The sequence below is a fragment of the Carassius carassius genome, chromosome 28, assembly GCF_963082965.1.
Source record: "Carassius carassius chromosome 28, fCarCar2.1, whole genome shotgun sequence".
Lineage (NCBI taxonomy): Eukaryota > Metazoa > Chordata > Actinopteri > Cypriniformes > Cyprinidae > Carassius > Carassius carassius.
The window spans coordinates 19,923,168-19,948,001 of NC_081782.1; the positions used below are offsets into that span (position 1 = coordinate 19,923,168).

A 24,834-nucleotide genomic window follows, 5' to 3' on the forward strand; every position below is an offset into this window, starting at 1 on the left:
AGTGTTCCTGTGACTCAGTGGTAGAGTATTGTGTTAGCAGCACAAAAAGTCGTGGTTTCTATTTCCAGGGAACGCTCAAATAAAAAGTTCTCACTGACTCACCGTCGCAAAGGAGCATCAAAACGTTTGAAAAGGACTGGTCGACTTCTAGTAAAATTCCTGTAAGTCAAGTCAAGTCACCTTTATTTATATAGTGTTTTAAACAAAAAAGATTGTGTCAAAGCAACTGAACAACATCAATTAGGAAAACAGTGTGTCAATAACGCAAAATGACAGTTAAAGGCAGTTCATCATTGAATTCAGTGATGTCATCGTCTCAGTTCAGTTCAAATAGTATCTGTGCAATCATTTGCAATTAAGTCAACGATATCGCTGTAAATGAACTGTCCCCAACTAAGCGAAACAGACTAATATTAGCGTAGATGCCATTCTTCTAATGATGTAGCAAGTACATCAGGTGTTATGGGAAATGTTCCCGGTTCCGGTTTGCCTAATTATTGCAGCCTAAAAATACTTTAATGGATTTGGATATTAGAAGCATATTAGTGTGTTATGTATAAGCCAAGTTAAAGAATGGAATGAGATATCTTCGCCAAAATCAGAACACTTATGTAAAAGCTCAATCTGAGGTCATGGCGAAAAAAATCGCTATAAGGTGCTATAAAAAAACAAAAAAATAAAATAAAATAAAAAACTAAAACAAAACAAAAAACATAAAAATGGCTATAACTGTGCAACCTTTTGTTTTATTAACAAGAAAACTGGAGTGTATGGTCTTGGTCCAAAAGCCACAAGTGTCTACAAGGACATTTGAATATCTCAAAAAATATGGCAGCCATCGGCTGACAAATTTGAGCACATGTAGCGAAACAGCATGTTTCAAACCTTACAAATAATTTCTAACTCAAATCTATTATAACATTAGATTTTCCATCATAGTTTAAAGGGTTCTGTGGATGTGCAGTCTTAGAAAAGATGCATTGCAAGGCAATCATTATTGTCCTTTAATATAAAACTTGAACACTTCGAATCTAAAGTATTACTTTCTCTGGGAATTTTAGACATTTCTCTATAAAATAACATATCATTTACCACCTGTTTCATTGTAGGGTAGTCTGTAGAACAGAAACTGAACCATTTTCGCTTTTTCATCAGCCTGACAGTTTCAGATATGAGTGTGTGCGATTTAATGACAGAGTGTTAGGTGGGTATAAATGTTGTCGTTGTGTTCTGTCTCAGTTGAAGTGGTGTGGTTTCTTTGAGCAACCGATTTGCTATTGAGATGAGAAGCAAAAGTGCCTGCCATTCTACAAATGACTGCAAACACACAACTTTTCGGAGAAAGAAAGTACTGGAATCAATTCTTTTGCTATATTGCAGTCCTTATCAGATTGAGCTATTTCTTTGAAAAAAAAAAAGGATCTGATTATTACTTCTGTGCACATTAATGATTTCTAAAGCAGTACATACACTTCTCTGAAAAGGTTTCAGATACTTCCACAATGTGGAATCGCCATGATTGTTTGACTCTAAATCAGCATTTCCATTCCATGTTTTTTTTTTTTCTTTTATGCAAAGAGCCTTGTGAGCTTCTGTGACAGTATTTTAATCAGACGTGGTTAAAAGTACTTTTTGTTTCCTTACCTATCTGAAGATGGAGGTCAATGATTGTGGCAGAGTTTCGTTCTCTTATTCTCATCCGCTCTCTCAAGTCTGTTTCGTCATAGCTCGGTGACTGTATGGAAATACTGAATAATGGGTTTGCACAAGATCTGTGAGTTCTTGCTTTGGAAGATGTGTTTATATCCATGACTTTACCGGGGGAAAAATGCTCATGGATTCTCCACCATGTTTTTTTATTTTTTTTTGTAGTTAAACTGTTTTAAATAAGTGATGTGGTTTGCACACATCATCACAACATATCACAAGCATTTCCTGTCGTTTTAATACACAAACAGTCACGGGGTTTTGTGGGTTTCCACTAGAGGAAGTGCTGGTTTTTCCTATGTCATTAATATTTGTATATTTATTATTACATTGGAATTTCAGGCATATATTCTTGCCTTATGATTTGCGTATGTTTTTGCTGGTGATATGAAATGCACATTTGGACCACATTTGGAATTTTGGAGAAAATCATTTGTTTCTTGTCCTGAAAGGACACTAAAGTGAAAAGAAGAAAAAAGAAAGAAAGTTTAGCTTAGTGTTACAACACCAAGTTCATGGGTTACATTCCCAGGGAAAGCAATAACTTGTGTAAATGTGTACCTTGAATGTTATGTCATGAATGTAATGCAAAGTCGCTTTGGATAAAAGCTTTTGCCAAATGCATAAAAGTTCATGAAAAAAATAAAAAAATAATAATTATTATTATTATTATTGGTGCTTGCTTAAGCAAAATGCACAAACACCAAAGCAACCACATAGCAACCACCATATATATCATGTTGGTGAGTATTGTATAGGATTAACACACGTTCTTATATATATATATATATATATATTTATAAATATATACTGTATATAATGAAAAAATATGGATATTTTTATTAACACTTTTAGAAAAGCATTTAGCATTTAGAAAATGTAAGTGCATACATATAATGTAAATGTGTACAATGTTTGTGCAAAAAATGACTTTATTGTCATTGATGGTTCTATGAAGCACCTTCTACAAAACCTTTACATTGAGTAAAAGTTTCTTTATAGTAAAACATTTTTTTTTTTCTGGTATTTAAAATGTTCTCCACACTACACTCCTAAATATAAAGGTTCTAAAATGTGGTGTTTTTGCAGTAATGTCATGGAAGTTTACAAATAAACTTTCAGAAGAACAATGTTTTTTTTTTTTTTTAGAGAGAGTGTAACATAATTAAGTCTGTATAAAAATGTATCATTGGTGGGGGAGATACATGACATTAGACTCAGCATCATCGTCATCATATTCTGATAGTATCTCACTCTTGGTCACTCAAGTAGAAGCTTGGATGTCTCCTCTATAGTCAGCATATGGGAAAAATTATGACCCGATGCATGCAGGAAGTCACAGAGGGGCAGCCCCACTTCTGACAGCCCAGTATCTAAATGAGGAATAAATGCCAGCTGCACAAACAGCATGAGGAGAAGCAGATACACTTCGTTCAGTGCCTTCGCAATGATGAAAATGTCTCACATCTCACGTGAATGTCAGTTCTACGTCTCCTAATTTAAGAGACAGAGTGTCCAGTTCACAAGGTTCTTGTAGCATTAGTGGACAGGTGATAAAAAGCGACGACTCGCCACAGTCCTCTTCTGACTGGAAGGATGACTCTTCCAGTCCTGATACATTCACAGACTCTAAAGGAGATTTTTTAAAATAGTTTAGTCTGTCATTGTCATTATTGGCTGTGAAAGTACAGCTGGTTTGGTCATGAGACAATGAATCACTTTCTGTTAGGAGCTTCCTGGTTTTGCACCACATGCAAGTCTCAACATCAGAACACAAGCATGTCACGTGACCAGATCGATAGCCACCGCTAGGGCTGGCCATGTTGGCGTCTACATCACATGGGATGGTGGCCTCGCTTTGAGCATCAGCTGAAGGACTCTGACTACGATATCCATCCCCAACTACTACTATCTCAGAGAGGTCAATGTCCGTTCCCGTGAGATTGTCGGAAGCATCCTGGTTTCCTATTCCCAAGCCACTGTCATCTTTTCTTTCACTTTCATTGCTGCTATTTACTTCACCATCTAGAAAAGGGAGCTCTTCCAGGCTTCTTCTTCCACTGCTGAGACTGTCCTCTGTGCCTGTCAGACTGCCACAGCCGCTATCTTCCTGTTCCATAAGTCCATCTAGTCCTCCGTTCTTAATCGAATTCTGCTGGCCGACACTCACTCCACTGTCTGTACTCTCTCTTCTCTCTTTGTCCTCCTCCAAAAGGTCCTTGTTCTCATTAAATTCTTTACTTTTTTCCACCGTTTTTTTGCTAGTCAGGAGCCATCCCTTGTCAGTGACTGTTTCCACTTGGATCAATCCGACATTCATAGGGTTCCATCCATTCACAGCAGATTTCTGTTGAAAACAAAAATTAGATAATAAAAATTAATTTGATATTTGGAGAGTCAATTATTTGAAATTAATTAATATTATTCAGCAGGGATGCATTCATTAAAGAATCCTTTAATACAATGTAATAAAATAAAATATATTGTTATTTCTATAAAAATATTTAGGGGCTAAACTGTTTATAACACTGATAATTACTAATGAAAAAAAAAACTAAATAAATAATTAAAAACCTTTCTTGACCATCAAATCAAGGATCACATGGCAAAGACTGCAATGATGGCTACTTAAAATTTGGCTTTTCCATAACAGAAGTAAATTGTGTATATATATATATATATATATATATATATATATATATATATATAAACATATTTCACAATATAACTGTTTTTACTGTATTTTTTATCAAATAAATGCAGCCTTGGTAAGCATAAGATTTTATTTTTCTTTTATTTGTCAAACTGAAAGTGTAAAAATAGTTTCATTGTGAGTGGAACTTTGTTATCATTTAAACCAAACATTGAGGTGATATATAGACAAGACTTAAAAAAATCCCCATCATTTCCCTTTTCTGCTGTTTTTCCTCGAAAGGAGAAGCGACACTTATGATATGGGTCAGTACTGAGCTTTCTTGCTTACACTTTATTCCTTTTTTAAGACTCTGAAACTGGCTTGCTCTAGAACTTTTGGTTTTGATGAAACTGCATTTATTTTAAAATCCTCAAGTTGACTCACCAAAACAGCGGGCATTTTACCAGGACGCCTCAGGAAGAAACAGACTGCGAACATAAAGAAAGACATGACTCCTACTACACCAACAACGGCCATGGAGATCACCAGGGACACATCTGACAAACAAGAGAAAGTGATTTAGATTTCACAAAGAAATAATTAATGTATTCAGAAACATACATAGGCCATAATAAACCCAAACAAAAAATGAAAATTCTTGAATGACCCTGTTTCATCTTTTAAAAGGATAGTTCACCCAAAAATGAAAATTCTGTCATTACTCACACTCATGTTTTTATTTTTTTATGAATTCTGAGAGCTCTCTGACCCTCCCATAGACTGCAAGGATCCTACCACGATCAAGGTCCAGAAATGTAGCAAGGACATCGTTAAAATAATGTAACATAAGTGGTTCAAACCGCAATTTTACGAAGCAACAAGAAAACTTTTGTGTGCAAAAATAACAACTTTATTTGACACAGAGGAGACAAACTGTAAAATAAAGTCGTAATTTTTGTTTTCTTTGCGCAGAAAAATTATTTTTGTAGCTTCTGAAAATTATGGTTAAACTACTGATTACACATGGAATATTTTCAACGATGTCCTTGCTGGACCTTGATCATGGTAGGATCTTTTTGCTGTCTATGGGAGCATCAGATACCTTATGGAATTCATAAAAAGTGTCTTAATTTGTGTTCTGAAAATGATCAATGGTCTTACGGGTTTGGAATGACATGTGGGTGAGTATTTAATAACATAAACTAACTTTTTGGGTGAACTAGCCCTTGAGGGCCCTATTTTAACGATCTAAACGCAAAATGTAAAGCGCATGGCGCACTTTTGCTATTTTAACGACGGAAAAACGGTCCGTGTGCTAGGGCACATTTTTGGAATGGGTTGTCCCTATTCTCTTAATAAGTAATGGGCATAACGTTCAATAAACCAATCAGAGTGTCATCTCCCATTCCATTTAAGAGCGAGATGCGCTCGCACCATGGCAGATCGCTATTTACATGGCAGAATTTGTTGGCGGAAAAGCTGAATACTTCTCAAGCGAAGAAACCGATCTGCTCGTGCGCGAAGTTAAAGCGCCTGAGCAAATCATCTACGGGACAAGCAGGAATCCACCAAAGCTCCATGCGATGAGTCAGTTAATAAATACAATATATAAATAACAAAACAATATTGCGCCATTGACTTTTTTTGATGATGTTTTTCTTCCCTTTCTGGACATGGACAGTATACCATACACACAGTTTCAAAGGAGGGACTGAGAGCTCTCGGACTTAATCTAAAATATCTTAAACTGTGTTCCCAAGATAAATGGAAGTCTTGCTGGTTTGGAACGACATGAGGGTGAGTTATTAATAACATAATTATGATTTTTGGGTGAACTATCCCTTTAAAATAGCAATGCGCCTGAACACACCTCTTTTTTAGACCAGCAAGCCCATGGGCACACAAATGGGCACAAATGCATTTGCTAATTAAACGACGCGGTGCTGGACGGGAAAATGCGAACGGCGCCAGACTGAAACTAGCAAACAAACTTGCGCTTCACATTGCCTCGAATTGCACCGGGTGTATGCTAGAGCCTTTAATGTTTTGTTTGCATTATATAAAAACAACATCAGAACCTTCTTCTATTTGAGATAACTCAAATAGATGATTATTATTTATTCAAATAGTTTCCATGTGATTTACAGTACCTTCTGATGGATATGTGCAGCGTGGTAATGAGGTGTTGCTCACATCAATAGATTCCATCTCCACTTTCACTTGGACACAATAGTCCTGCCATAATGGTAATAATGTGAACTCCACCTCTCCATCTTCATCATCATCAATTTCTGTTAAAGCCTACATCAGAGAAAGAAAGAAAAGAAAAAAAAAAACACTGGTTTGGAGATTGCAATGACACACAATACAACTAGCAAGTTCCCCTACAGGACATCAAGCTCATTGAACACTTTGGGAACACCACCGGCGAGACCACTTTTTGAAGAATGTGTGAAATCAGTCCAACAGAGAAGCGAGATGTCACGAGCGGGCTGACGTGGTCAACCAGGAAGCAAAAAGGTGCATCCAACAAGCACACCTTAGCTTCTGCTCTTCAGAGAGTGTGTCTGTACATGTGTGTGTTGCATAAGCACTTTAGTCAGTCAGTATTTCTCTGGTAGAAAGCAAGACATTGCCTAAGTGTAAAAATAAAATCAAATGTGGCAAGTGGAGGGTGTTTCAAGTCGTGTCTTCCTCCATGCCCAAGCTATCTCTTGGGTTTACACGATTTCTGTGTTGTCTGTTTGGGAGGGAGCATGGACGGGCAGCCCTTGATGGGGTTTCTTTTTCACACTGTGTGTGCTCCGCTCCCACCTGGCCATCTTCGATGAAGCCAAGTTTGTGATCCTGTTGGGTCTGGCCCCACTGTTGCTAAGGCACAGTGGCAGCTGCTATTGTGGGGATCACAAGTGAATTTAGCGGAGGGATCTGAGATGGGTTCGTCCTTCGACAAGCACTCTCTTCAAAGCCAGATTGCAACCAACACATCAGGGCCTTCCGTTTTTCCGTTCATCTCCATACCGAGGTGTCAGATTGTAGGAGAAACCATATTCATCCCAACTCATCCAGCCCTACAGTCACAAACTACTCTAACACCATGGGGCTGAATGAGAAGGGTTATAGGGCAATGCCAGTGGTGGAGCAGATGCTCAGGAATTATCTCTCCCCGTCCTCACCATCATCCCACCAGATGAGATGGAGAGGTACAAACCTCAGTATACGGTGCCTAGTCCTCCATCATGTGCTTGTCTGCACAGACATCACATTGGTGATCTCCTACATAATTTGGCTGGGGCATCTGGGTTTGTGCCACCTTTACAAGCTGATGCACCAGGTTCTCCTGTGGGCTCAGGGAAATCTCCTCTCACTCAGAGGATTTTATAGCTCAGGCATCTCAATCAGGGAGCAAACATCCTGTCAAGAACAGGGGCTGAGGCCCAGGAAATCGAGGCTCCAAGCTCCAGGGGCATTCCCAAAGCGTTCAACACAGCATCTTGGCCCTTCAGGGAACCATGGTTACATACGTAACCTTGAAACGTTCACTTACAATTTGTAAAAAACAATTTTAGGATAGTACACTAAAAACCAACCTGACTCTCCTGTCCTTTTGGGTACAGAATGACAGAGTACATTGATCCATATTCAAAAAGATCATTGAGAAATGGCTTTCTGTAAATCTTAACCTTCACCGTATTAGGAGAGGAAGACAGGTCAAACTCTGGAGCCAACAGTTTGCCTAAAACATGGAAGGAAGACCATCATTAACAACTGGACAACCTGTAGACAGTTAAACAGATGTTCTTTATACTTAAAAGAAAGTAGTATTAGCTGTATTTATTACTCTTTTTTTTAGGTAAATAGTTGTCCTACAAATACTTACTATTAAATAAACGAATTCGTCTTGCTGATGACCATGAAACGTTGTAATTTCCTTTAAACAGTCCAATCTTTATTTTCGTATCCGGTTTGTATAAAAAGTTCCCAAGATCACATCTATTTTCTGTAGTCATGTTACACTCTGGCACAATGTCCCATTCAGCATTACGAAGCATGTATCTATCAAATAAAAAATAAGTAGATTAGCTTTGGAGTATTGTAAATTTCATTTACAATAACTAAAAAACTAAAATAATATTTTTGGCAACTGAAAACATATACATTGTTTTATACTGTTTGGTGGATAGTAATGCAAAATTTCTGCTTACAGTGCTGTCTTTACTTGATAAAGGGCATATACGGGGGCACCTTTAGGGGGATCCCAGAGCACAGTTACATTTCCCTCCCATATGTCTAATGTCACATTTAATTCCAGTCGCTCACCTGTAAAAAAAAAAAGAGGAAAATGATCAGAATTATCTACAGACTTCTCCCATATCTCCCATACTTTGACCCAATTATCCTCTCTTCCCCAATAGAGAAGTGGTTTATTTGCGCTTGTTCCAGTCAAAGCTGAAGTCTCACATTTGAGGTATTTACTGTGAATAAATCCTGATCAGCTGTACTTTTCATGTGTAGGTGGCATGAAAACACTGGGGAGTCCAAATTTGGTGAGGAATTTACATCACTCTCATCATCACTGTGACTGAAACTGGGGACTTCAAGTCAAGCGCCCCCTTACACTATGCATGTACTTTTTTTTTTTTTTTTTTTTTTTTTAAGGGTTCAGTATTGTGTATACTATATTTTAATAAATATGTAATGTAAATAAATAAATAATTTATAATATTATCCAGTAAAATATATTGTTATCGTCTAGGGAGAGGGAGAGAGAGAGAGAGCAAAATTAAGAAGAAGCATGATAAATAAATAAATAAATAAATAAATAAATAAATAAATAAATAAATAAATAAATAAATCTTACCTCCTATGTAAGCTGGAGTGTTTATTAACACAACCAAAAAAGAAATCCATGAAGTCCAATCCATGTTTATGTCAGTTGAGCATCATATCCAATATTAAATCCCGATTCCAGTCCAGTTCCGAACAAACACACATAAAAGCTCAGTGTCTGAATTGAACTGTTCCTGATAACTAAATAACTGTGCTAACAGAGCCAGTTCGATGTTCAGTTACTGCTCAGTTCCGTCCACACGTCTCTCTCTCTCTCTATCTCTCATGTGAATGTGAGGTTGAGTGGCAGACTGCCTCTCTATGTATTTGCACTGTGAACTTCCCCTCTCTCTGTTTTTCTCTGTTCTGTCTTCCGTGATGGCAGATACAGTATTTCCCCGACTCTGAGAAAGCTATGTCTCTCTCTCTCTCTCTCTCTCTCTCTCTCTCTCTCTCTCTCTCGCTCTCTCGGTTATAAACATACCAGCAAGCCATCAAGCCAAAACTGCAGCTGTGTACGCGAACATGTGAAAATGAAAAATATTGTAAATCTACACTGTATGTGTAAATCTATATATTCCCATTGTAAAGGGAAATACCAGTGTACTCATAAATTAGGGAGAGTGCCAGAGTTATCATGTTTGTTCTTGGTATTTACAGGTGTTTTTTTTTTTTTTTTATATATATAGTTCATGAAGTTTTTTACTGTTTGTGATTTGCACTTTTTCCTAATCTATAAAAACTCATTCTCAGTACTAAACCAAATATGTTTGCATTTCAAGGTGCGACCACATGCACGTGTGCAGGCATATCTGCGCCTGAAGTGTTAGTGGTAATACATGCAGAGTGATTGCACATCATTTTCATGCATTTTTGCTCATCCGACTGACTATCTTCCACATATCAATTGTTAGCAGATTTTTTTTGTTTTGTTTTTCTGAGTACAGAAAACCAACTTTGACATTTGGCGGGGTGTGGCTGGAGTTTGTAACCAAGTTCTGAGAAGAGGACTGAGCTGTTGTGTATATTATGATTTTCTGTGCATTTTCAGGTTTTGTCGCATTAACCAATCATTTATACTTTTTTTATAATTATGTTTTTTAAAGTATAAAATCTCAATAAATGTATTACAAAGTAAATTAAACATTGTTGTATTAACTTCCATGTTTATACTTTTATGTAATTGTTTTAAACCAAAACATAAAGTATTAAACTTGCAGAGAATGGCCTTTTGCATGAGAAAACTGCAAATTTGACTCACTCGGTCTGAATGTTTCACTTTGCCATTAGATAAAGAACTGAAAACCAGTGTGTTAATACATCCAGCTCACACCCTCACCCAGGCCTGGAGACACATTTATAGTGAAACTCATCATCTAGAATCAGTTTCCTTCCACAGTATGAAGTTATATTCTTCACTATTTGAAAAGCAAAGGCTGGTCAAAAATCGGTCTTCTTACAAACGGACTTACACGCCTGATCTAAGTCTGAATCACATGAAACATGACACAAAACTCACTCAACAAGTCTGCTTTTGCAGAAAAGCTCTTTTGCTGCTAGACATATGACAGCCCTGTTTCTAAATCATTTGGTCATCTAATTGTGATCTTACAATAGCCAGTGTGCATTTTCTTAAGCAGAGTCATCTCACCAAGCGAAACTATTAATAACAATAGTTGTCTCATGCATGCTCAGCTACCGTTTTTCAAAAGTAAAATCATCTGAATGATTTGAAAATTAAAAATGCATAAATAATAGTGTTTGGTTGGATCACGTTTTTTTTTTTTTTTGGTTTGTTTATGTATGTATGTAAATAGGTCAAACTCAGGATGAATCGCATACTGAGGAGCCACAATATCTAGGGCATGTGTCTATATTTAGACTAAAAATGCACATACTGCTCAGATCTCCCTCGAGAGTACAGATCACATTGAGATCATCACATGGCCTCTATGAGAAGGTTCACTGAATGAAGTTGAAGTTTAACTCTGTAACTAGAACACTGATTGACCCAGATTAAAATTATTTGACATGAAGTGCAGATTGTTGCCATGGCTATTTGGAAGATCTCTGACCCCTGTTCTCAGTCACACAACAGAAAATACACAGCACTGAACAAAGAATCCAATCTAGCCACACAAAAAAATAAATAAAATGGCATGATAACACAGTTTACAATTCAGCATGGTACATGTAAGGAGCTATTCTTTCAAATGTGACCCCGGACCACAAAACCAGTCTTAAGTGTCATTTTTTTTTTTTTTCTGAGGGTGCAAAAAAATCTAAATACTGAGAAAATTGCCTTTGAAGTTGTCCAAATGAATTCTTAGCAATGCATATTACTAATCAAAAACAAAAATAGTTTAGATATATTAACAGTAGGAAATTTACAAAATATCTTAATGGAACATGATCTTTACTTAATATCCTAATGTTTTTTGGCATAAAAGAAGAATCTATAGTTTAACCAAACATGTGAAACTAAAATTTTACAGTCTTTTTCACATGCTATCCAAGACCAATAAACATTTAACTTTTAAACTGTACTTTTTAAGTTAAAAAAAAAGAAATACATTATTTTCGGGATTTCTATTTCATAATGTTTTGTTTTTGTAGCCCAGCCCTTGTTGAATAAGGAAGTGTATTTACATTTTGCTTATAACTGGGTTTCATTTGTATATTTGGTAAAATGTGCTGGCGTTTTCGGACTAGTTTCATGGTGTTTCCATGGTTCCACTGCTGCTTTTCAAAAAAAAAAAACAAGGAATAGAAAAAGAATAATGGTCAAAATTGTCAAGCACAACACAGTCTCATTCTTATTCGCTGCTACTTTTTGTGCACAAAGAAAACAAAAATAGCGAGTTTATTAAACAATTCTTCTCTTTCATGGTACTGTGGTGAATGCAGGTCAAAGTCTGAGATAGAAGGGAAGAAACTGTTGAATAAAGTCATTATTTTTGTTTTCATTCCACACAAAAAATATTCTAAGAGCTTTGTGACATTAAGGTTGAACCCCTGATGTCAAATGGACTATTTTAACGATGTCCTTACTACATTTCTAGGCCTTGAACATTGTAGTTGCAGGGGTTGGTTTACATGCTCATACTTTATAAGTATAAATTATGGAATGTAAATAGAATTGTTGTAACGGTTTACATTGGAAAATGCAATAATGGAATTATTATTACTCAATTATAATTTAATCATGACGACAAAATTCCCAATGCCTTTCGCGTCGGCATATTGCTGCCAAAGTTTTCTTATTGAAAGCAATGGAGGACCCTACACATTGAAAAAATTTCATTATAGTGGTACCCTGTGCATCAACAAATTACACCAAAGGGCCCTGACCAAGCGTCAATGTGACGAGTTGGGAGTGAGAATGTGTTGCTCTGAGATGTACAGAAAGTCTAAGGCATGGAAATTAGACACAGTTGTTCCCTTTCTCAGGGAACCTGGTAGCGTATGCAACCTAAGACATTCAGAAGTGGAACTTCGACACTTGGTGTTGACGGTATGGGGAACCAATACCATCTATCCCTTACTGAAGAAATGTTTGCCTCACTAAGCTCTGAATATTGGGCATAGGATTAAATGATTTCGGAGTCAAGAGACATGGCTAACTGAGGGTAATTGAATCATTTGCTCAATGGATTCTTTCAAAATGCAGATTAATTCAAGAACCAAACTATTTTCTAGGGATGTCCCACTAATAGTCAACTGAATGTTAGTCAACTATAAGATGCTTAGTTGACTTAAATTTTAATAGTTTTGTAGTAGTAGTAACTTACAAGGTAACCCTATAAATATACGCTATTATAGCTATTTTCAGAAAATCGTGTTCAGTATAAAAAAGTCCATACAATCGTTGTTGAAATTACTGTACATGATAGGACATTTGTATAGTACGTGCCATTGTAAAGACTGTAAGTGTATCCCTCAAAGCCTTGTTTTCATCAGCGCTAAATTTAGCATGGCATCTAAACTGGTTTAAGTCTATAGATAAGACTGAATGCAGTCATCATCTCACGCGATTGTACACCACTCAGATGACTTTAATTTAATAATGTGTAAAACTACTTGTTATTGTCATTATCGGTGTCATTTTGGATGTCTCGATTCCATCTTTTGAAACACCAGCACTTCCCCAGAAACTATTAAGGTCACCACTGTTTGGATGCTCCTTGCCCAAAGCAAAGAACGGCACCCAATAGAGCCGAGACAACCTAAAATAAGGTCAAACATTGCCCTCTTCTGGCAAGACATACTACTCTCACCAGTGACCAAAGGTTATATCACTCACAGAAGAAGTCTCATGTAGACAGATCTTTGACTAATAGGATGAAATGTGGTTAGTTTCAGACTTATTCTAACCAAAAACCAACTACTTTGATAGAAGTTACCATTTATATTACTTGTAAAGCAACAATAAGTTATCTTTGTTTTACATTTTTCATTGTCATTTTCATTTTTGGGGGCAAGATTATCTAAAAATAATGTCTAACAGTGCTAAACCTATACACAATACTGTAGTACTGAAGTCATATTGCTGGCTTACATGTCATGAATGTGTGAGCTACTGAAAAATTTCACAGATATGGATCTCAACTTGGCCGGACGAGCTGTATTGATGACGGCTGAACGAATCTGGTAAATTAGAGGGAACTTTCTGCCAGGAGTGGGTGTAACTTCTCTTTTGTCTTTCCTCAAAATGCTTTGTTTTGACAGCATCAGCACTTTCCCATGTGTTTTCTCCTGACATACTTCATTTTGGTGTGTCACTTGCTGTCATTATAACATGATTTTCTAAATTAACTGCTTATTTCATCAAAACACTGGTTCGTTTTTCTCGTTTCTGCTAATGTGTGGAAGAGACATGTCAAGGGTGGAATGAAGCCCAACCCAACCTCCGTGATAACAACAACAATAATTATGTGTTGATATTTTGCTTCCTGATATAATTGCATTCTTGTCCTTCTGGCATCTTCCTGCTCTAATAAAACGTGGACTAAATGTATTAATTTCTTCTTTCATGGAAATAAGGGTTTCATACCAACTTAGACTTGAGTTGAGTTTGTGAGTCAAATGGACAATTGTTTTTTAAAGAAATTTAGATAATTTGAAAGTTGCCTATATAATCCAAAATAAATACATTCATAATTTTGGCCAATCCTATTCCTACTCAAACAAACCTGTCTGTAATTATCAAGTTCCTGGAGATTATTGGTGTGTTCCATCTATACTTGTAAATTGGGAATTCCGAGTTCCCAGTAGGGCCTTTTAACTAGAATGCTCTCAGAAGTCGTAGTTCTGAATCGGAATCACAACAACTTCAACTTCAGAATCCAATATGGCTGCTCAGTGCATCAACAGAAGAGAGACAGCAGTAATACATTGTTTATTAGCACTTCTGTTTGTCTGTGTCTCAGTGGTGCACACAGTAGGCCTACTCTTCAACCTGTATTTGTGGACATGATACTATGGCATTATCTGTGCAAAGTACTGCTTTTTATGTGTTTTTAATTGACTGGAACAAGGTTCGTGTGGATGTGACATAATTTCCAGCTCGGACATTTTACTTTCGAGATACACTCACCTAAAGGATTATTAGGAACACCACACCATTACTGTGTTTGACCCCCTTTCGCCTTAAGAACTGCCTTAATTCTACGTGGCATTGATTCAACAAGGTGCTGAAAGCATTCTTTAGAAATGTTGGCCCCATATTGATAGGATAGCATCTTGCAGTTGATGGAGATTTGTGGGATGCACATCCAGGGCACGAAGCTCCCGTTCCACCACATCCCAAAGATGCTCTATTGGGTTGAGATCTGGTGACTGTGGGGGCCATTTTAGTACAGTGAACTCATTGTCATGTTCAAGAAACCAATTTGAAATGATTCAAGCTTTGTGACATGGTGCATTATCCTGCTGGAAGTAGCCATCAGAGGATGGTTACATGGTGGTCATAAAGGGAAGGACAAGGTCAGAAACCATGCTCAGGTAGGCCGTGGCATTTAAACAATGCCCAATTGGCACTAAGGGGCCTAAAGTGTGCCAAGTAAACATCCCCCACACCATTACACCACCACCACCAGCCTGCACAGTGGTTTCAAGGCATGATGGATCCATGTTCTCATTCTGTTTATGCCAAATTCTGACTCTACCATCTGAATGACTCCACAGAAATCGAGACTCATCAGACCAGGCAATATTTTTCCAGTCTTCAACTGTCCATTTTGGTGAGCTCGTGCACATTGTAGCCTCTTTTTCCTATTTGTAGTGGAGATGAGTGGTACCTGGTGGGGTCTTCTGCTGTTGTAGCCCATCCGCCTCAAGGTTGCGCGTGTTGTGGCTTCACAAATGCTTTGCTGCATACCTTGGTTGTAAAGAGTGGTTCTTTCAGTCAAAGTTGTTCTTCTATCAGCTTGAATCAGTCGGCCCATTCTCCTCTGACCTCTAGCATCAACAAGGCATTTTCACCCACAGGACTGCCGCATACTGGATGTTTTTCCCTTTTCACACCATTCTTTGTAAACCCTAGAAATGGTTTTGCTTGAAAATCCCAGTAACTGAGCAGATTGTGAAATACTCAGACCGGCCCATCTGGCACCAACAACCATGCCACGCTCAAAATTGCTTAAATCACCTTTCTTTCCCATTCTGACATTCAGTTTGGAGTTCAGGAGATTGTCTTGACCAGGACCACACCCCTAAATGCATTGAAGCAACTGCTATGTGATTGGTTGATTAGATAATTGCATTAATAATAATAATATAATAATAATTCCTTACATTTATATAGCGCTTTTCTAGGCACTCAAAGCACTTTACATTGTCAGGGGTTATCTCCTCATCCACCACCAGTGTGCAGCATCCACCTGGTGCAACGGCAGCCATAGTGCGCCAGAACTCCCACCACAGACCAGCTTACTGGTGGAGAGGAGACAGAGTGACGAAGCCAATCAGGGGATATGGGGATTGTTAGGAGGCCATGATTGTCAGAGGCCAATGGGCGAATTTAGCCAGGATGCCGAGGTCACACCTCTACTCTTTTCAAAAGACATCCTGGGATTTTTACTGACAGAGAGTCAGGACCTCGGTTTAACGTCTCATCCGAAAGACGGTGCGTGTTGACAGTATAGTGTCCCCATCACTACACTGGGGCCCTAGGACCCACACAGACCAAAGGGTGAGCACCCCCTGCTGGCCTCACTAGCACCTCTTCCAGCAGCAACCTAGTTTTCACAGGTCTCCCATCCAGGTACTGACCAGGCTCAGCCCTGCTTAGCTTCAGTGAGAAACCGGTCTTGGGCTCCAGGGTGATATGGCTGCTGAAAATGAGAAATTGAACAGGTGTTCCTAATAATCCTTTAGGTGAGTGTATATAAGTGAATGCAGCAACTCTAAATTCAGATTCAATGTACAAAAATGTTGTCGTGTGTCCTGGCGACATCATGTGGTCAATATGTTAATGTGACATTATTGACTGACAACACAAAATTTGGATTTTACCCACCTCGTATGTCTAGAACATTCCTTTAAATGGGACAACTGACCTGTAAACTTGGAGCAGATCCATCAACCCCGACTCCAGCAAGACAGCAGCATACCTCGTGTCAAACTTAAAAACTTCAGTGTTCCCGCTTCCGACCTCTTCTGGACCACGACATTAATTAGTTCGTTCTGTTGTGTTTGATCAGGGTTGCCCTTATGAAAATTAGCCATGGTTTTATTGTGGTAAAACTAAAAGTGTAGTAAACTATGGTGTTTTTATTTATTTTATTTTATTTATTTATTTTGTAGTAAAACCATGGATTATTTTCGTAAGGGTGGAGCTGAACTTTGCAGGAAGGTAGTTCTTCAGGAATCTAAAATCCCAAAGCACCCATTCTTCATTTGGCCAACCGGAGGCAGTGTAGAGTGAAAGTACACTACAAAAACAAAATCGCCTCCCAGCTGAGATCATACCCAGTGAATAAGATTGCTAATGTACTTGACTTTAATTATATAATTATGAAAGCCATTAATAAAAGCATTTATAAACAATAAAACTCATTGCTTGCACTCATTTGTTTAACTGCCTTTCATTGTTAAAGGAATCGGATGACTCCCATTTCTCCAAGGATAAATGAAGGACAAGAGGAAGAGACGCTCCTGAGCCTATTTTTCTAATGCCACAAATGAAAACAAAGCTGCCCCTAAAACGTGTTCAGTTATTTATCTTGAAAGATATTCAGAATGTTGCAAGAGTTTTTATTAATTTATTTATTTGCCATCAGTCTTATGAAAGTGTCATGTCCCAACCCTAGCTGTCCTCACCTGGATTACATCATGAGTATATATATATATATATATATATATATATATATATATATATATATATCCCATATATTTACCTTAGTCTTTGCCTGCTGTTGAATGTGTAACCCAAGCCTTTTGATGTGCATTTTGCATTACAGTAATACTCATAATCAAACACTCTTTGTTGTTTAAATGCATTACTGAATAGTACTTTACACTGTGAAATTGTCATTCCTCTTCAGGAACTCGAGCTGCGTCGTAGCGCTTTGGGGAACGCGTTCAGCATACGCGACTCTGAATATCGTGTGTAATCAGTCCAATGGAAGGGCGTGACGTCACCGACGTGGTGACGTAAGCGACCAGAAAGCTATAAAAGCACGTGCCACGCAGCTGGCGTCAGCTTCGCGTCTTTCAGCAAGCGCTCTGTGTGTGAATGTCATTTGTCCGTCTTGTGAGTCTTATTTACTGTTGTCTGTCCAGTTAAAAGAGCTCCTAGACATGCCAAAAAGCAAGGCGAAAGTTAAGCACTCAGATGGCGATTCCAAATCGCGTTATAGGCTCTGTGTTCCTCCCTGCCCGAGATATATAACGGGTGGGGATACACACAACCTGTGCGTGGTTTGCCTGGGTTCGAAGCACGCTGAGTCGGCTCTCGAGGGGGCCGACTGCCCGCACTGTGAGCGAATGTCGGTGCGGCTGCTTCGTTCCCGGAGGGCCCTCTTCGAGGAGGGGGCCTTCGCCAGCGTTCCCCGCGGTGCTGGTCCCGCTTCTGCCGAGGCAGAACGGCGGCTGCACTCGTGGGGTTCGCAAGTCGATCTGGTAGAGGGAATGGAGACGGGCCAGTCCCTATCTCCTTCCACTTCTGCCAGATCCGGCACCCAATCCCTAGAGTCGGAAGCACGCACAGCGGTTTCTTCCACTCAGGGTGAGGGATCGACGCTCCGCCTCTCTTCCTCCGAGGAGGTCGATGTGGAGTCGCTCGATAGGGATTCGCCACCCCACTCGCTACAGTATGAGGAGCTCTTAGAGGTGGTTACTCACGCGGTGGCCAAATTAAGTATCGATTGGCCTGCCGAAAAGTCTACCGAACCGCAGAGAAGCAAGCTGGATGAACGCTTCCTGCGCGCGAGTCAGCCACCTCCCAGCCGGGGCCTTCCATTCTTTCCCGACCTGCATGATGAGATCGCCAGGTCGTGGAAACGTCCATTCTCGGCCCGCCTCTACATCCCCTCGTCTGATTACTACGGAAATGTAGTGGGGATGGGAGAGCACGGTTATAGAGCGATGCCCCGGGTGGAACAGACGCTTGCGAGCTATCTGTCCCCTAGCGCGGCATCGTCTCTGAAGGCCCCGGCATTGCCCTCAAAGCCACTAAGAACAACTTCGGCTTTGGTGGGCAAAGGGTATGCGGCTGCAGGTCAGGCTGGTGCGTGTCTGCACACCATGGCGGTGTTACAGGCGTACCAGGCCGACCTGCTTAAGGAGCTAGACGAGGGAGAGGAGATCAAGTCCCATGATATTTCTGATCTAAGAAGGACCGCTGATCTCTCCCTCCGCGCCACCAAGGAGACCGCCCAAGCGATTGGGCGGTCCATGGCAGCTATGGTGGCCGCGGAGAGGCACTTATGGTTGACCCTGTCCGATATGAAAGAACAGGACAGGGTCTGCCTCATGGACGCCCCGATCCAGCCGACTGGCCTGTTCGGCGACGCAGTTAATTCTGTCGTCGACAGGTTCCAGGAGGCCCGCAAACAGGCGGCGGCGTTCCATAAGTTCCTCCCTCGTCGCTCCCTCGGGGCATCTGGGAAGGAGATGCCCCAGCCGCACCCTAGCTCCTCACACCGCGAGGCCCAGAAACAGAGCGTCACCTCTCGTGCTCCTCTGCGTCAGGAACGAGAGTCTCAGCGACGCTCTAGGCCGAGGTCTTCTAAGCCCAAATTAGATTTAAGGGCGGTTATCGAAGCTAAGAAGTCCTCGGCCAAGAAACCCTGACGCCAATGGCCCGGGGTTTCAGAGGGCAGCCTCCGCTGGGGTAGAACGGTTCACACCGCAGTCCACGGTGCCCGTCCCACCTCAGTGCTCTCTAGGGGTCGTTCTGCCAACCCTGCCAGTGCTCTAGGGCGCAGCGGCCCCGGGCGAGCATCGTTCTCAGTATCCTCCGCCCGTGCGCGTAGCGGGGCTAGGACGCTCGCCGCCCCTGCGGGGGTCTCTTACACCAGAGGTCAGTCTCGAGAGACTGATTCCCTTAGTAGATTATTTAGCAGCGTGGAAACTACTGCCAAATGTATCTCGTTGGGTCCTGCATATAGTAGAAAAAGGCTACCGCATTCAGTTCGGCTCCGTGCCGCCTATATTCAACGGGGTCGTTCACACGATAGTGGGCCCCGGGCAGGGTCTGGTTATGGAACAGGAAGTGAAAACCCTATTAGAGAAGGGGGCCATCGAGGTGGTCCCTCCTCAGGACAGGGAGTCCGGATTTTACAGCCGGTATTTCTTAGTTCCAAAGAAGGATGGGGGGCTGCGTCCGATTATAGACTTGAGGGTCTTAAATCGTTCAGTTATGAGACTGAAGTTCAGAATGCTCACAATCAAGCATGTTGTAGCTCAGATCAGGTCCGAGGACTGGTTTGTCACGATAGATCTCAAAGACGCATATTTTCATATCTCCATCCTTCCTCAACACAGGAAGTTTCTGAGGTTCGCTTTCGGGGGCGAAGCCTACCAATATCGAGTACTTCCCTTTGGCCTCGCACTCTCACCCCGCACGTTCACAAAGTGTGTAGATGCGGCTCTGGCCCCCCTGCGCACGCAGGGCATCCGCATTCTCAATTATATCGATGATTGGTTGATTTTAGCTCAGTCAGAGCAGATTGCGGTTCGACATCGAGATGTCGTTCTCGCACATATGGGGGAGCTGGGTTTGAGACTGAACGCCAAGAAGAGTGTACTTTCTCTGGCTCAGAGAACCACCTATCTAGGCGTAGTATGGGATTCGACCGCGATGCAGGCACGATTGTCCCCTGCTCTTATCGAGTCGATCCTCATCTCAGTCAAGAGAGTCAGAGAAGGCCAGTCACTCACTGTCAAACAATTTCAGAGATTGTTGGGTCTGATGGCAGCTGCGTCCAACGTGATACCTCTTGGCCTGCTGTACATGAGACCCCTACAGTGGTGGCTCAAGACCAAGGGATTTTCCCCCGAGGGGCAATCCGCTTCGCACTATCAAGGTCACGCGGCGCTGCCTCCGTGCCTTAGACATGTGGAAGAAACCTTGGTTCTTGAATCAGGGCCCGGTGCTGGGAGCTCCTTGTGGCCGTGTGACACTAGCGACGGACGCGTCCCTCACCGGCTGGGGTGCGGTCATGAGTGGCCACCCTGCCCATGGTCTGTGGAGCGATCGCCATCTAACGTGGCATATCAATTGTCTAGAAATGCTTGCAGTTTATCGTGCACTGAAGCACTTCCTCCCAGACCTGAGAGGTCACCATGTGTTGGTGCGCACCGACAACACATCAGTGGTCTCTTACATCAACCACCAGGGCGGTCTGCGTTCGCGCCCTTTGTACAAGCTGGCGCACCAGATCCTGGTGTGGTCCCAGAACAAACTCCTCTCATTAAGAGCAGTATATATTCCTGGGAAGTTAAATATGGGAGCAGACATACTGTCGAGGCAGGGGCCAAGGCCCGGGGAATGGAGACTTCACCCACGGGTGGTAGATCAGATATGGAGAGTGTTTGGCAGGGCTCAAGTAGACCTTTTTGCGACTCAGGAGACGTCACAATGTCCCCTCTGGTTCTCTCTAGTTCATCCAGCTCCTCTGGGACTGGACGCTATGGTACAGACCTGGCCGAGGCTTCGTCTGTACGCTTTCCCCCCTATCGCTCTGCTTCCGGGAGTTCTGGCGAGAGTACGCCGGGACGGGGTCCGTCTGTTATTAGTAGCCCCGTTCTGGCCGGGCCGAGTATGGTTCTCAGATCTAGTCTCGCTCCTCGACGGCTCTCCGTGGGAGATACCGATCAGGACAGACCTACTCTCACAGGCGCAGGGCACGATAATTCACCCTCGCCCGGAGTTGTGGAAGCTGTGGGTGTGGCCCCTGAGGGGGCACAACTGGTAGCAGCTGGTCTCTCAACTGAGGTTGTGGAGACCCTACTCCAATCCAGAGCTCCCTCTATGAGGAAACTGTACGCCCTGAAGTTGAAGCTTTTCACTTCATGGTGCATAGACCGCCAGCTAGACCCAGCAAACTGCCCAGTTGGTACAGTTCTGGAGTTTCTACAGGCTAGGCTCTCTGTAGGGTTGACCCACTCTACTCTGAAGGTCTACGTGGCGGCCATTGCGGCCTACCACACCCTTCTCGACGGTCAGTCTCTGGGAAGACACCCCCTAGTTACACGTTTCCTCCGCGGTGCACTGAGGCTGAGACCTCCAGTACGGTCCCGTATTCCCCCGTGGGACTTGGTTGTGGTGTTAGAGGCTATGTGCAAACCCCCATTTGAACCTATTCAAGATATCTCAGACAGACATCTCACACTTAAAACCTCTTTTCTGTTGGCTATTACCTCTCTGCGGAGAGTAGGAGATCTTCAGGCCCTCTCGGTGGCCCCTTCTTATCTTGAGTTTGCACCAGGCATGACTAAAGCGTTCATATACCCCAAGGTTTATATGATATGTTCCCAAGGTTCCCTCTGTTACACCACGACCTGTAGTGCTGCAGGCCTTCTGTCCTCCTCCCTTTCGGGAGCCCGACCAGGCGAAGCTAAACTGTATGTGTCCGGTTCGAGCACTGGACGCATACGTCCACAGAGCTGCCCTGTGGAGAAAAACTGACCAATTGCTTGTGTGCTACGGTCCCCCCAAGAGGGGTTCTCCTGCTTCTAAGCAGACTATTAGTCGTTGGATAGTCGAGGCTATCAATGTCACCTATGAGTCCTCTGGTCGTCCCCCGCTGTCGGGAGCCAAGGCTCACTCTACTCGGGGTATGGCGGCCTCTAAGGCCTTCTTAGCAGGTGTATCCATGCTGGACATCTGCAACGCTGCGAGGTGGTCCACGCCCTCTACATTTGTTAGGTTCTATGGCCTAGATATGCCAGTCACTCCAGGCGCTTCTGTCCTCCTGTCCTGAGCTGTGCTCTTCGGATACACACCAGGCAGGGGTTTGGTAGTCTGGCGGCGTTAGGACTCGTTCCCCAAAGCGCTTCGACGCAGCTCGAGTTCCTGAAGAGGAACGTCTCTAGGTTACGTATGTAACCCTAGTTCCTCGAGGGAACGAGACGCTGCGTCTCGGAGCCATACCCCGGCACCCCTGCCGGCGCTTGCTGGTACTCGAAGCTGACGCCAGCTGCGTGGCACGTGCTTTTATAGCTTCCTGGTAGCTTACGTCACCACGTCGGTGACGTCACGCCCTTCCATTGGACTGATTACACACGATATTCAGAGTCGCGTACGCTGAACGCGTTCCCCAAAGCGCTTCGACACAGCGTCTCGTTCCCTCGAGGAACTAGGGTTACATAGGTAACCTAGAGACGTTTCTTTGATATATTATATAACTATAAAAAATAATCTAATATTATCCAACAAGTGTAATGTGTGCTGCATTACGTGTGTGTCACATCACACTAGTTACTGTAAATAGCAGATATAATGACAGTAACAAACTGTAAATACTGTAATTGAAAATAGGTCACACCCCTTTTTTCAAAGTATTTGTAGATGATCTTTTAGTATAAATCAGTGAACCAGTACCAAGCTTGTTTATGCTCACCCTGTTTGATCATGGATCATTGCTAAAAAAAAAAAAAAAAAAGACGTGTACGTCATTGCCTCTGCTGTCAGTGCTTGGGGCTAGGAAAATATTCCAGGTGCAGCCAGTTTATTGTTTATATGGCATAATGTTGATCACCATAAATATTTAGACTTGTCCACCCTTCTTTAAAAATCAGTTATAATAAGGCGTTTACAGTACAGTTGAAGTGAATGTGGCCAATCCATAAGTATTGATACTAATCTTTTTTTTCTTCAGTTTTATCAAGTTTTATAACATGATTTTATAAAATTAGAAGTTTTACATTTTTGGTTTTAATTTCTCCAGAAACTACCCCTGTTGAAATACAATAAAAGAGTATTGAGAAATATTATTATACTTACAATACAATAACAGTTTTCTATTTGAATGTATTTTATAATGTGACTTTTGATTCACTTTAACCAATGTAATGCATCTAGAGCATGTATACAGTGACACTTTCAGTGAGTCAGAGTAAAAATCAAATCATGTGGTTTGTCATGTCATCATCTGTTCATCAACACTGAACAGGAAGTGCTCCACTGACACCTCACAAAGAGAGAATGACAAGGCAGAAAAGGCAGCTATAATTAAACATCTTTCTCCACCTCAGGTAGATGTTCCTTCATCCACTGTCACTGAGCTTATTTTCATCACACTCCCCATGAATACTTCTTTCTTATATTGATATCGTGCTTGTAAAGTATGTTTGGCCATGAACACTCTTTGTGAACACATCTCTATGCATGAAAAAACACGAGACAACCTTGATTTATTGAATTGTGCAATCCAATATAAACCAAACAATGAATTCTAGAAAATTTGATAAAGTAGAGCAGAATACAATGAAGGCAAAAGATAGGTTACATCAGCTCTTTCATTGGCTATGTGTGCTGTAACACAAAGCTTAAAACACAGTGAGATAAAGCATGTATATTCAGAAATTTATTGTATCAACAAAAGAGAAAAGTGATAAAAGCTACTTTGAAACTAGGATCCACATGATTTGACTGTAAACACGACTGTTACTCCGACTCACTGAAAGTGTCACTGTATACATTACGTGCCCTAGACGTGCACTTCAATATTAGGGCTATTTATTTATTAAAAGTTATTAAATCCTTTATTCAGCAGGGACGCGTGACATTGGTTTAAGTGAAACAAAAGTCAATAGAAAACTGTTATTGTATTGTACATATAATAATATTTCACAATAATACTCTTTTACTGTATTTTTACAGGGGTAGATTTGGAGAACTTAAAAACAGAAAAGTAAAGCTTAATAAAAATCATGTAAAATTGGATTAAACTGCACAGAAAAGGTTAATATTTCAATACTTATGGATTGGCCACATACCCTTCAACTGTACTGCAAATGCTTCATTATAACTCCTTTGAAAACAACGTTACGCCACAAATAAACACAACTTGCCGCACCTGGAATATTTTCTTGACCCCAAGTAATGACGTAGATATTATTATTATCACTATTTTATTTTATAGCAATGACACATGATCAAACAGGGTGAGCGTATACATGCTTAGTACTGCTTCACTGATTTACACTTAAAG

General features: G+C 41.1%; 1 protein-coding gene across 1 annotated transcript; it reads right to left on the reverse strand.

Annotated features, from left to right (window-relative positions):
• Nucleotides 1-2,787: 2,787 nt before the first annotated feature.
• il10ra (interleukin 10 receptor, alpha) lies at nt 2,788-9,550 on the reverse strand. The gene is made up of 7 exons (XM_059514762.1): nt 9,204-9,550; nt 8,548-8,662; nt 8,223-8,398; nt 7,933-8,078; nt 6,493-6,643; nt 4,787-4,899; nt 2,788-4,054 (listed from the first exon to the last, which is right to left on the reverse strand). Exons 1-7 carry the CDS (start codon nt 9,265-9,267, stop codon nt 3,176-3,178), a joined length of 1,644 nt encoding a protein of 547 aa, XP_059370745.1. The 5' UTR covers nt 9,268-9,550; the 3' UTR covers nt 2,788-3,175.
• Nucleotides 9,551-24,834: the final 15,284 nt, after the last annotated feature.